General features: G+C 34.1%; 1 protein-coding gene across 1 annotated transcript; it reads right to left on the reverse strand.

Moving 5' to 3' along the window:
* Positions 1 to 9290: 9290 nt before the first annotated feature.
* On the reverse strand, positions 9291 to 11766 carry LOC126891653 (52 kDa repressor of the inhibitor of the protein kinase-like). The gene is made up of 4 exons (XM_050660879.1): positions 11448 to 11766; positions 9999 to 10727; positions 9568 to 9763; positions 9291 to 9468 (listed from the first exon to the last, which is right to left on the reverse strand). The coding sequence occupies exons 1-4, from the start codon at positions 11764 to 11766 to the stop codon at positions 9291 to 9293; spliced, it is 1422 nt and encodes a 473-aa protein (XP_050516836.1).
* Between the last annotated feature and the right edge of the window lie 2114 nt (positions 11767 to 13880).

The following is a 13880-nucleotide window of genomic DNA, read 5'->3' on the forward strand; positions in this document are numbered from 1 at the left end:
GTAGAAAGAGTCACAAACGAAAGGGTTTTGCAACGTTTGAATAAAAGTTGCGAAGTAGTGAACACGGTTAAAAGGCGCAAATTGGAATACTTTGGTCATATAATGCGTCACCCAGAAAAATATGACATACTTCACCTTGTCATGCAAGGTAAAATAATGGGAAAAAGAAGTGTGGGCCGCCGTACAACTTCTTGGCTTAAAAACCTACGCCAATGGTTTGGGAAAACTAGCACTGAACTATTTCGTGCGGCTGTAAATAAGACAATGATTATTAATATGCTGCGCAACATGAGAGCCAACGATCGACAAGCGGTCTCGGCACCTTAAGAAGAAGAAGTATATTTTATATGTTTTTATTTTAACTGTTTTTATGTACTTATAGTTTTTACTGATTGTATTGGATTTGATGCATTTCAATACTTCTAAAAGTCAGATGAAATAAAGAATATTGATTGATTGATTGATTAATTGTCTTTAGCGGATTAGCGGTTTTTGTCTATAACGGATTAGTGGTTCTGTTTCTTTGAGTAGTCCTTCATTGAGTGACACCAAAAAGTGGGTATATTCTATACGGTAACAAAAAGGTAAAAGAGAGCGAAAACAGTGAAAAAATAGTACTAGGGGTTAGTACTAAGAGAGTATACAAGAGCGAAAAAAGTGCATTTTCACTTCAAGAGAAGTCAGAAATAGTCGCGGTATTTTCGCGTGTTAACTAGTGGTTATTGCTGAGAGAGTAGATACCGGTGTATTCCCTTGAAAAGTCAAAACCGGAGATCTCGCTCAGATGGATGACGTCACTAGTATTATATATATGCCAAAAAGTCCTAATTTAAAAATAAAACTCTACCTGTCTGAGGATTTCTCTTGAAATTTGCCCATTCTCGAGATAATGAATTTATGCCAACTCAAACGTCCTCACTTATACTACAATGTCGCGCCCGCTTGATTAGTAATTAAAAAACAAAGGGGTTTCCGATATTGTATTGCAAAAAACTCTTTGGGATTTCATCAATCAATGTTTAAAGAATATCTACATACCTTGGCAATTTTGAAATTTTTAGATAAATGTCCGATTTAGGGTTAAAAATGGCCGATTTTGCAATTTTCAAAATTTTCACTCGCTTATATAACAAAAATTTAAGAGAAAAATCAATAAAGAACTTTTCTGTTTGGAATGATTCAAAAAACCTAAAAAAAATGTGTTCGATGCAAAAAAATAATTTAAGGATAAACCCCTAATTTTCCCCTCGCCTGGCAAGGTCTTATGCTCTTCAGAATCGCCTATCATTGTACACATTTCTTCTAAATGACTTCCTCAAACACATACTTAAATTTAAACCTTACAGGAGAAAGTTTATTTTACCGCTAAACTATGCACTTTTCGATTCACCTGGTAGCTACACGTGCACGGCTGATGCCTGCCAGGTCATGGTTTTTAGCCTTGGTGTGCTATGAATTATCGCTAGACAAATTTCTAGCCTTACAGGACGACCGTTAGTCGGAGGGTTCACTAGCTCTTAGACTATTAGTTCCTCTCACGATTTTAATATACAAGAGCAAGTTAATTAAAATAATAAATTATTTTTGGGTTTCGAAGTTTCGCAATCATTTTTGACTAGAGCTTACTGGTAGAACTGTCAAATAAATCATTACAGAGTCAAATAAATCAATGCAGTGTCAAATAAATCAACGACAGAACTTTCAAATAAATCAATGTAACATTGCCATGATCCCAAATGGGATCATCTGACTAGAAAGGGTTAACCAAGTCTACAGTATTGGTATAGTAAATAGATTGGTGAAGAAAAGTGCAGTGTATAACTTTATCCCCACAACAGACAAACATAACCAGCAACCCACAAACAAAATTCTGAGAGTACACATCTAATTTTACAAGTCGTCACGAAGGTTTGACGCCCAACAGGAAATTCGTGGATAAACATCCGCTTTTCCCTTATGGTCTTTCGAACCGGAGTCCCTTACGACGTGTGAATTGCCAAACAATACAACAGACTCGACAAGAGATGAAGTAAAAAGATATACAGCCATAGAAAACAGTAGTACTTATGCAAAAATCTAAGGTTATTTTTGAATTAATACGGCAAGAGCTAGTTGAACACAAGTCACAGATTTCAGACAAAAAAATTGATGTTCCTTTATGTTATTTATTTTGTAAATAGTTATTTTTTTAATACACCTTTCATAAGCTCTTTCTAAAGCGATTCACTCATTTTTTGTAGATCTGCTCACTCTACAAATAGTAACAAATTAATATTGTACTAATCTTTCAATTCGATCCTAAGTGCCTTTGTTGTGGAATAAATAAATAAAAAATCCTTAAACTCCCTTTTCAAGAAGCAAACCCGAAAAACAATTCCTTTTGTTTGAATGCAGCACAAAATCGATATATTTAATTGCGTTTTCCAGTTATTCCAGATTCCACTTAGTTCACACCAACGGAGAAGAGCCTCTCTTGCCGCTGTACCGTGTTCAAAGGATGTGATCTAAATTGGGACACTTCAGAAAATAACATTTTCAATAATCTTGGTGAAAAGTAAACCCAATATAAAGTAAAATCTCTTCGTGTACCCATTATCTGACACCCTCTCAATGTGTCTATATAGCTTATTTTATTCTCTGTACCTTAATAAATTTCACAATATCTGGATCTGTATATTCCAAACACCTTCGACAATATGACCATTTTCATTTACCGTCCCAAATTTCGAACTATTTTTCTCTCAAAAATACCAAATTGTCTCTCGTCATTTTGGGATAAAGTCCATGTTTCAGCCCCATATATCAAAACCGGTCTTATTAAGGTTTTTATTTCTCAGATGTTTTTGAAGGCCTTTAAAAGGTCTCTATGCTATTACTGTGAATCTTTTTACTTCGTTACTTGCCACGTTTGTTGTATTTACTAGCGATTTACATGTATTAAAAAAATTTTGTTCGAATGATCATAAAAGAAAGGCAGACGTTCATCCACAAAGTTCCTGTTGAGCGTCAAAACCCTGTGACAACCTGTAAAATTACATGTAAATACTTACAAAAATTACTTCTACTTCTAATTAATCACCACAAAAAGTTTTAAACAAGTAACTCTACGAAGCAGGTTGCTCTTAGCATTTTTTTTTTCGCACAAAAGACGTTTTAGTTTAAGTTCCTCTCTCACGTTTTGTAGTATACAAGAGCAAGTTAATTAAAATAATAAATTATTTTTGGGTTTCGAAGTTTCGCAATCATTTTTGACTAGAGCTTACTGGTATAACTGTCAAATAAATCATTACAGAATCAAATAAATCAATGCAGTGTCAAATAAATCTCAATGCTTCTTCTTCTTCTTCAAGTGCCGTCTCCTAATCGGAGGTTGGATATCATCATCACTATCTTTACTCTATCCACCGCTGCTCTAAAGAGTTCTATAGAACTGCATCTAAACCAGTCCCTTAAATTCTTTTACCATGGCACTCTCCTTCTTCCTATACTCCTTCCGCCTCTTATCTTTCCCTGTATTATCAGTCTTAGCATTTCATATCGCGGTCCCCTCATTACGTGTCCCAGATATTGTAACTTTCTTATTTTTATTGTGTTTATTATTTCGCATTCTTTACCCATTTCTCGCAGTACTTCCGTGTTCGTTTTCCTCTGTGTCCATGCTATTCTAAGCATTCTTCTGTAACACCACATTTCAAATGACTGTAGCTTATTTATGTGTTCTTGCTTTAATGTCCAGCTTTCAAGTCCATATTGTAGTATCGAGAACACGTAGCATCTCAAAGCTCTTGCTCTCAGTTCTAAGCTAAGGTCTTTGTTGCAGAGAACTGTTTTCATTTTTACAAACGCATTTCTTGCTATTTCTATCCTGGTCCTTATTTCTGTTGTTTGATCATTTTTCTCTGAAATCCAGGTTCCTAGGTATTTGTATTTATCAACCCTTTCTATCGGTACATTTCCCAAATGTATGCTTGTTTGTATGTTTGTTTTCTTAGTTATTATCATGTATTTGGTCTTTTTTATATTCATTTTTAGTCCATATTCTTTACAGAAATTGTTTTTTTTTGTTCAGTAGTAGTTGGAGTTGTTCAGCAGAGCTTGCTATAATCACGGTGTCATCTGCATATCTTATGTTGTTAATAGATCTTCCGTTAATTATTATTCCTTCACTTTGAGATAGCAATGCTTCTTCAAAAATGGCTTCACAATATGCATTAAAGAGTAATGGAGACATAATACATCCCTGCCGAACTCCTCTCCTGATTTTAATTTCTGGACTGGGTTCGTGATCTATTACAATTTGTGCTCTTTGATTCTAGTAAAGGTTTGTTATTATTCGTAAGTCCCTTTTGTCTATGTTTTTTGTCTTTAGAATTTGGACTAATTTTTCATGTCTTACTTTGTCAAAAGCCTTCTCAAAATCAACGTAACAAACATGCACATCCACATTCATGTCCATCCATCTTTGAGCTAACACATTAAAAGCAAATAACACCTCTCTGGTTCCTAGTCCGTTTCTGAACCCAAACTGACTATCATCAATTCCTTCTTCTAGTTTTTTGTTTATACGACCATATATTATTTTCAAGAATAATTTGAGAATGTGACTTATTAATGATATTGTTCTGTATTCACTGCAATCTTTAGCGTTTGTATTTTTAGGGATAGCACAAAAGGTTGAGAGTAACCATTGTTTTGGTATGTTTCCTGTTTTGTACACTGTGTTAAACAAGTCTACGATAATGTCTAAGGTTTCATCATTTATACATTTTAAGCTTTCTACTGGGATTTGGTCTGGACCTACTGCTTTACCATTTTTGCTGTTTTTTAATGCCGATTTAATTTCTTCTTTTAATATCTTCAAAACCATATCATCTTCTACTTCGACTTCCATCTGCTCTGTTCTATTGTCTTTGAACAATTCATTTATGTATTCTGTCCATCTCTTTAATTTTTCGTTAGTACTCAACACAAGTTTCCCATCTGTAATCTTTTAGTGTTCCCGGTTTTCTTTTTCTGTTGATCTGCGTTAATTCCTTAATTTTTTTATGTGTGTTAAAATTATCATATCTTTTCTGGTGTTCTTCTATTTCTGCGCATTGTTCTTTTAACCACTGTTCTTTAGCCTGTTTAATTTTGGATTTTATTTGTTTATCCACATTTTTGTACATCTGATTATCTTTGTTTTTATGCTGACGTCTTTCTTCCATTAAATCTAAGACTTCCTCCGTCATCCATTGTTTCTTTTTGTATCTGGTTGGTGTAAGAATTTCTTTTTGACATTTATCTATTTCTGTCTTTATTAATAACCATTTTGTCTCTGTTTCAGTATTTTGCTGGATTTGTTCTTTAACATTCATTAAACGGTTATTAATTTCATCTGTCAGGCGTTGTTTTATGAGTGGGTTTCTTAGTTTACTTGTATCGATTTTTACATCTGTTGTTCTGCGTTTTATTATTTTCATTTTGAGCCTAATTTTGGTCACTACTGGGTTGTAATCTGATCCTATGTCGGCACCTGGATAGGTTTTTGAAGATATAATTGCGCTCTTGTATCTTTGTCTAATCAATGCAGTGACAAATAAATCAACGATAGAACTTTCAAATAAATCAATGTAACATTGCCATGATCCCAAATGGTATCATCTGACTAGAAAGGGTTAACCAAGTCTACAGTGTTGGTATAGTAGATAGATCAGTGAAGAAAATTGCAGTGTATAACTTTATCCCCACAACAGACAAACATAACCAGCAACCCACAAACAAAATTCTGAGAGTACACATCCAATTTTACAAGTCGTCACGAAGGTTTGACGCCCAACAGGAAATTGGTGGATAAACATCCGCCTTTCCCTTATGGTCTTTCGAACCGGATTCCCTTACGACGTGTGAATTGCTAAACAATACAACAAACTCGACAAGAGATGAAGTAAAAAGATATACAGCAATAGAAAACAGTAGTACTTATACAAAAATCTACGGTTATTTTTGAATTAATACTGCAAGAGCTAGTTGAACACAAGTCACAGATTTCAGACCAAAAAAAATGATGTTCCTTTATGTTATTTATTTTGTAAATAGTTATTTTTTTAATACACCTTTCATAAGCTCTTTCTAAAGCGATTCACTCATTTTTTGTAGATCTGCTCACTCTACAAATATTAACAAATTAATATTGTACTAATCTTTAAATTCGATCCTAAGTGCCTTTGTTGTGGAATAAATAAATAAAAAATCCTTAAACTCCCTTTTCAAGAAGCAAACCCGAAAAACAATGCCTTTTGTTTGAATGCAGCACAAAATCGATATATTTAATTGCGTTTTCCAGTTATTCCAGATTCCACTTAGTTCACACCAACGGAGAAGAGCCTCTCTTGCCGCTATACCGTGTTCAAAGGATGTGATCTAAATTGGGACACTTCAGATAATAACATTTTCAATAATCTTGGTGAAAAGTAAACCCAATGTAAAGTAAAATCTCTTCGTGTACCCATTATCTGACACCCTCTCAATGTGTCTAGCTTATTTTATTCTCTGTACCTTAATAAATTTCACAATATCTGGATCTGTATATTCCAAACACCTTCGACAATATGACCATTTTCATTTACCCTCCCAAATTTCGAACTATTTTTCTCTCAAAAATACCAAATTGTCTCTCGTCATTTTGGGATAAAGTCCATGTTTCAGCGCCATATATCAAAACCGGTCTTTTTAAGGTTTTTATTTCTCAGATGTTTTTGAAGGCCTTTAAAAGGTCTCTATGCTATTACTGTGAATCTTTTTACTTCGTTACTTGCCACGTTTGTTGTATTTACTAGCGATTTACATGTAGTAAAAAATTTTGTTCGAATGATTATAAAAGAAAGGCAGACGTTCATCCACAAAGTTCCTGTTGAGCGTCAAAACCCTGTGACAACCTGTAAAATTACATGTACATACTTACAAAAATTACTTCTACTTCTAATTAATCACCACAAAAAGTTTTAAACAAGTAACTCTACGAAGCAGGTTGCTCTTAGCATTTTTTTTTCGGACAAAAGACGTTTTAGTTTAAGTTCCTCTCTCACGTTTTGTAGTATACAAAAGAGCAAGTTAATTAAAATAATAAATTATTTTTGGGTTTAGAAGTTTCGCAATCATTTTTGACTAGAGCTTACTGGTATAACTGTCAAATAAATCATTACAGAGTCAAATAACTCAATGCAGTGTCAAATAAATCTCAATGCAGTGACAAATAAATCAACGATAGAACTTTCAAATAAATCAATGTAACATTGCCATGATCCCAAATGGTATCATCTGACTATGGGCCATTCCACGAACATACGCCTGTTTTGGATTACTTCGACAACGAATATTTTACTGTGCAACATAAGAAGTACGAAAGTAAATGGCGCTAATAATTATTCCAATAAACAACAATGTAATTTGCAATTTACTTTCGTTTTCCTTATTTTGCACAGTAAAATATTCGTTGTCGAAGTAATCCAAAACAGGCGTATGTTCGTGGAATAGGGGAAAGGGTTAACCAAGTCTACAGTGTTGGTATAGTAAATAGATCGGTGAAGAAAAGTGCAGTGTATAACTTTATCCCCACAACAGACAAACATAACCAGCAACCCACAAACAAAATTCTGAGAGTACACATCCAATTTTACAAGTCGTCACGAAGGTTTGACGCCCAACAGGAAATTCGTGGATAAACATCCGCTTTTCATTAGATCATCTGACTAGAAAGGGTTAACCAAGTCTACAGTGTTGGTATAGTAAATAGATCGGTAAAGAGAAGTGCAGTGTATAATTTTATCCCCACAACAGACAAACATAACCAGCAACCTACAAACAAAATTCTGAGAGTACACATCCAATTTTACAAGTCGTCACGAAGGTTTGACGCCCAACAGGAAATTCGTGGATAAACATCCGCTTTTCACTTATGGTCCTTCGAACCAGATTCCCTTACGACGTGTGAATTGCTAAACAATACAACAAACTCGGCAAGAGACGAAGTAAAAAAGATATACAGCAATAGAAATCAGTACCCTCACTGATTTCTATAGTGGCACAACCGCAAAAATGAAGTTCTGAGATAATTGACCATGAAGTTTCGTGACATCATGAAGTACCATTCAAAATTACAATTTATGGATAAGAGGTCGACAGAAGAAACCAAATACTTGTCAATGAATGGTTACATATTACTTTTTTTTCCATTGTATGAAATTCGAGAACTTTGATATACATATGCCAGTATTGAATTCAAGTTTTATAGTGTTTTGGCAAAGATGGTTGGTCGTAAGTAGTGGCATAAAAAGTTCATAAAATAAACGTTTTTATTTTTTAATTTGTTAATCATGTTTTTATTTGAAATAAAGATATACTATATGAACACAACAATATTTTTCTTACTAATAACTAAAAAAGAATTTTAAAATGATTATCAGTTATAGAAAAACTTTGTTTATCGAAACAAGACTAAAAACGTGGAATGTAAGTTTATGTAAAATTCACTTTGACTTTTATTAATTATTGCATTATATCGAATAAGATACATTAGATCTTCATACTTTTTTCTGGAAATTGGAATTTTATTTTGATAGACCCTATTAATTTCAATGTCTTTAAAAGAGAATATTTTGTTAGGATTTACGGTTCGTATTTCTTTGAATAAGTTGACCATTTTAAAATAAAATTTATTAAAGGAAGTTTTATACAGGAAAATGCTATGATTATCCTTTTCGATTTCCAGTATTGAAACATCACTTAACAAAGACTTCTCCCTAAAGACCTAAAGTATCTAATACATAAAGTCGAAATGAAAAACACTTTGCACACCCTTACTTTTGTACCTTGTTTAACAAAATAAAAAGAATTGTTATTGGTTCTTCCCCCACTCTTTGCTACAATAACCTGTTACATCAATGCAATTAAAATGTTTAGCTGATTGGAAATGTCTCACAAATCCCAGTATAACTTAAAAACGCTCGTCTCTCTTCTTCTGTGCATATCCGGTACATGTTTGCCTACATTTTTGTGATGATGTCACATGGATTTTTAACTGGTCTGGCTGGAACGTCTATCTTCCTGTTGTACATTCTACATTTGATAAGAGTTTCAGAGGCCTTTAATTCTGTTTTGTATCCACTTCTTACATTCTTCTTCTTGTTACATTTTAAGTCAAGGGCGCCCACAGGATATTTTCTCAGGGGGGGCAAAGGGTATTGAAACAAAAAATACAAGAAAAATTGTTTTGCTGTTTAAAACGCAACACGGTTAGTGTCAGCAAATTGTTACTTAAATAATAATTGAATTCTTCTGGTGTCCATCGCAAATAAATCAATTACTTTCTGCATGAAGTTTTCTTTATTTTCTTTTATTTTTCTTCTGTGTACAGATAACAGGCATATCCCACTTAGACGATTGTTCGACATCGTATTCCTTATCCAGGTCTTCACACGTTTGAGAGTGCTGTAAAAAAGTATCGAGGTTGTTATATTGTAATGTAAGTTTTATAAGAACTGAAACACATGGATAAGAATATAACGTAATAAAATTATAGTTAGTTACCTGAATGATCGCTCGATGGTGCAAGTTGTTGGTGGCAGACAAAGAGCTATTTGGATGGCTTTTGCTACTGACGGCAAAAAGCAGGCATGCTCATGCTCAAGAACCTCTATTAAGTTCAGTTTTTCCAAGGCTTTGGCATCTATCTCCGTGTTTTTCCAAAGGTCGAACCACAGAATTGATTGCTCCTTAAAGTTGTCTATCAATTCTGTTTATATTGTTAATAGACTTTTCAAAATCTTCCTTAGAAAGATCTTTCATGATTTTAGGGTGCAGATTGAAAAATTCAAATGATGGTTTGTTTCTATCTGAAAACCTATCTTTCAACGATTGAACCAAAGAATCTAAATAAGGCAAGAAAATGGACTTTCTATAGTATTCGTTGATAGTCTGGGTAGAGTGATTTGGTCTGTGAACCTGTCTCGCAGCAACACGAGGACATGTGAGCTCGATTCCAAGCTTGTTTGCTGTTGTTTCAACATTTGCCATAATGTTATCAAACTCTTTTTCTCCATTTTGTCGGTCTGAACTGAATAGCTCAGTAACCTTCTGAATGTGTTTTGATATCTTCAAAATATCTACACTGACACCTTGTAACATTTGCGTAACGATTTCTAACTTGGCAGAGTATTTGGCAATCACATGTAGACATATCACAAATGCTGTATTTGTATCTGCGCAATGAAGGTGGAAAGCTTTCTGCCTTGTGTCACGGTTACCTTCAGTCGATAGAGTCTGAAGTGCTTCAGCGATGCTAACAAACTGCTCACTAAACTTTCGAATTGCTTTATATTTTTCGGTCCATCTGGTTTCACATAGTTTTTGAAGAGTTCCCACTATTGCCCTTCTTTGGCCATTCTGCCGAAAAAATGTTATAACTTCTTTAACTGTGCCAGTTGTATTCCTGATTTGTGGTATGTCATTTAAATCATTGACTACTAAATTTAGCCGATGACTGGCGCAATGAAAATATAGAGCTTTTGGGTATTTCTCAGTTATTCTTTTATGTACTCCAGTTATTTCCCCAGCCATTGTACTACAACCATCATATCCTTGGCCAACTGCATTTTCCAAGTTCAAGCCCCAATTTGTTAATGTTAAAGTAATAGCATTTGCTATATGTTCAGCATCTAAACTTTTTAATGGGGTGAAACCAAGGAAGTCTTCTCTGATGCAATTTTCACTTTTATCAAAATATCTCACGCCCAGAGAGAGTTGCTCTGTACCAGTAATGTCCATTGTTTCGTCTGCTAAAATGGAAAATATTTCATTATCATTGATTTTTGTAACTAACTCGTCTCTTAAAACCGTTGCACATAAATCAATGATCTCATTTTGTGTCCTATGGGAAATGTACATTGCATTTTTCGGCGCATTTTTCAGATGGTCTTCTAAAACAGAATCACCAGCTTCTTTCCTAAAATGTAAAAGGTTATTGAACACAGCATCCTCATTGGTATGACCTCTTAATGGTAAGTCATGTAGTGCACTAAACAAAATTGAAGAAACAATGGATTTTAGTTTCGCTCTGTTCGATTCAATTTGCTTGGCCAAACCATAATTTGCAAGACATTTAACATTTTTCTTTTCATTTTTCATGACAGATATAAAGCTACTTGAGTTTTCAGATGATTGTCTGTGCCATTCAGAGTTCATATGCGATTTCGCATTTTCATGAAACTTTCTGAAATTGGTGAATGGGCGATTTATAAAGCCGCTTTGATAACTACCATGGGTTACGCGGGGCCTAAACAGTACACACAACTTGCATAGCCCACCTTTAACTTCTTTTGAATAAGCTAACCAGGGGTACGTATTTAACCATTCATGGATAAATGGTCGTCTGCCATCGTCAATATCATACTTGAAATTGTAACATTTACCTGGCTTCCATGGGTTTGTTAACAAAGTAAATTTCAAGCGATCGTTCAAGCTACAAATTTTATTAGTATCAAGGTAGTTCCCAACATCCAAATTTAAACTGTCTTCAACAATCGCAAAATTATCCGATGCGGTGGCCGTTACAACGTTAGTTTCTCTTTGAGAGGCGGATACAGCTGACTCCAAGCTAGATGGCCCTGCTACAGCTAAATCATTTTGACTGCATACTATACTACTGTTTTCGGTACTGTTCGGTATGTCAGATCCATCATCAATTTTCAGCCGCTTGTTTGGCTTGTTAAAGAACTTCCTTATGTCCATTTTTCTACAAATACAGTAGGCTAATTAAATTGATGCATTCAATCAGCTAAGTGTTAGGTGTCAAATAAATTAACGCATTTAACCGGGGAGTAGGCCGATAAATGGACAGAATAAGACCAAATGGATAATTTAGTTGCATTGAAAAATATTTTTAAAACCTTTTAGAGAAGTAAAAAATTCATCTAAGTTAATTAAAATTTGTAGATTAAAATACCTACCTTGCACAGTTGAATATCTCAACTGCGATACAGGAATAACTTATTTTCTTAAAGTAGGAAGGGTACTTATAAAAAATGTTATTACTTCAAGCACAATTTTTGAAATAAATATTGTAATTGTACTTCATAGACGCAAATGATGTTATTTTAATTCATAAAAAAGTATTTTTTACCTTTACACACAATAGATAACTACCTTGTAAAAATAAGCCTATTTTATTTAAGGTCAAGTGAGAAATAAAGTATATTATATAATACTTACACGTTGCACCAAAAACACTTTTAACACGTTAATATAAGTTCTATGAATAACAGTATATAAATTGTGAGCACTACCGTACTACTAGACGTATCAGATCGGCCGTTCAGCCCACCTATTTCATTTCTCAACTGGAGAAGCCTAGACCGGACATCATCAGTGCATGCGGCATGCGCACCGAAAACGATGCGGTTCCATCCAAACATATGCGTCTCAGTCAGAAGGGATAAGGGATTGAGAAAAAATACATTTAAACTGGCATATCTCGTGAGCGATTATGATTAATATGGAATTTATTTTATAATATAAAGTAAGAGAGAGCTAAATATTTTTTACACGCTTTCGCCAAATTCTCAGGGGGCGATGGCCCCACCTGGCCGCTCCCTGGGGGCGCCCTTGTTTTAAGTGAAATATAAGAAAAAGTAAACCTATACTGACACAACTTTGTTCTTTCATGGCATAAAGTAAAGTATTTAAATTAAAGAAAATTCTATACCGACACAACCTTATATTTTGGTGACACAAAGAGTATGTTTTTGCCAAAAAATTCATTCCATACTAGCACAACTTTTAATGTGCCGGTATAGACTAAAAAATAAGATATTTTTATTGAAGGTTATAAAAATTAAAAAGTGGCTTAACATTATTTTTATGAAAATGTGCCGGTATTCCCCGTAGAAGCAACACAAACACACCTAAAGTCAACGTCATATTAAATATGTGACGGTATAGTGCTGCCGCTAGAGCGAAATATGCACGTGGTACAACTTTATCTAGGGGATTCTATGCAAGTTACCTTTATGCCGGTTTCTTTCAATTATAAAGTGAAATTTCGTGATTTTTAGGTAGTGGTTATCACAAAACAACATTTTCTGGAAATGTGCCACTATAGAACTCAGTGAGCGAGTAGTATTTATACAAAAATCTACGGTTATTTTTGAATCAATACGGCAAGAGCTAGTTGAACACAAGTCACACATTTCAGACAAAAAATTGGCTGTTCCTTTGTGTTATTTATTCTGTAAATAGTTATTTTTCTAATACACATATCATAAGCTCTTTCTAAAGCTATTTACTATTTTTTTGTAGATCTGCTCACTCTACAAATAGTAACAAATTACTATTTTACTTATCTTTAATTCGATCCTAAGTGCCTTTGTTGTGGAATAAATAATAAAAAAGCCTTAAACTCCCTTTTCAAGAAGCAAACCCGAAAAACAATTCCTTTTGTTTGAATGCAGCACAAAATCGATATATTTAATTGCGTTTTCCAGTTATTCCAGATTCCACTTAGTTCACACCACCGGAGAAGAGCCTCTCTGGCCGCTGTACCGTGTTCAAAGGATGTGATCTAAATTGGGACACTTCACAAAATAACATTTACAATAAACTTGGTGAAGAGTAAACCCAATATAAAGCTAAAGCTGAAACAAAACTGCCGTAAATCCAATTTTTAGAGTTAAGGATTTTGGAGTATGTAGTCCAATAAAAATATGAGCTACTCCATAAACAACGTTTTACGTTACTCTAGTCTCTAGTGGATAGTTATTGAGGAAAATAGTGGAACGGGTGTTTGTCTTTTATGTTAGTGCTAAATAACCGTATGAAAGTATAAAAGGTTTCTTTGTGGTTTGACT

The sequence above is a fragment of the Diabrotica virgifera genome, chromosome 9 (genome assembly GCF_917563875.1).
Source record: "Diabrotica virgifera virgifera chromosome 9, PGI_DIABVI_V3a".
NCBI lineage: Eukaryota > Metazoa > Arthropoda > Insecta > Coleoptera > Chrysomelidae > Diabrotica > Diabrotica virgifera.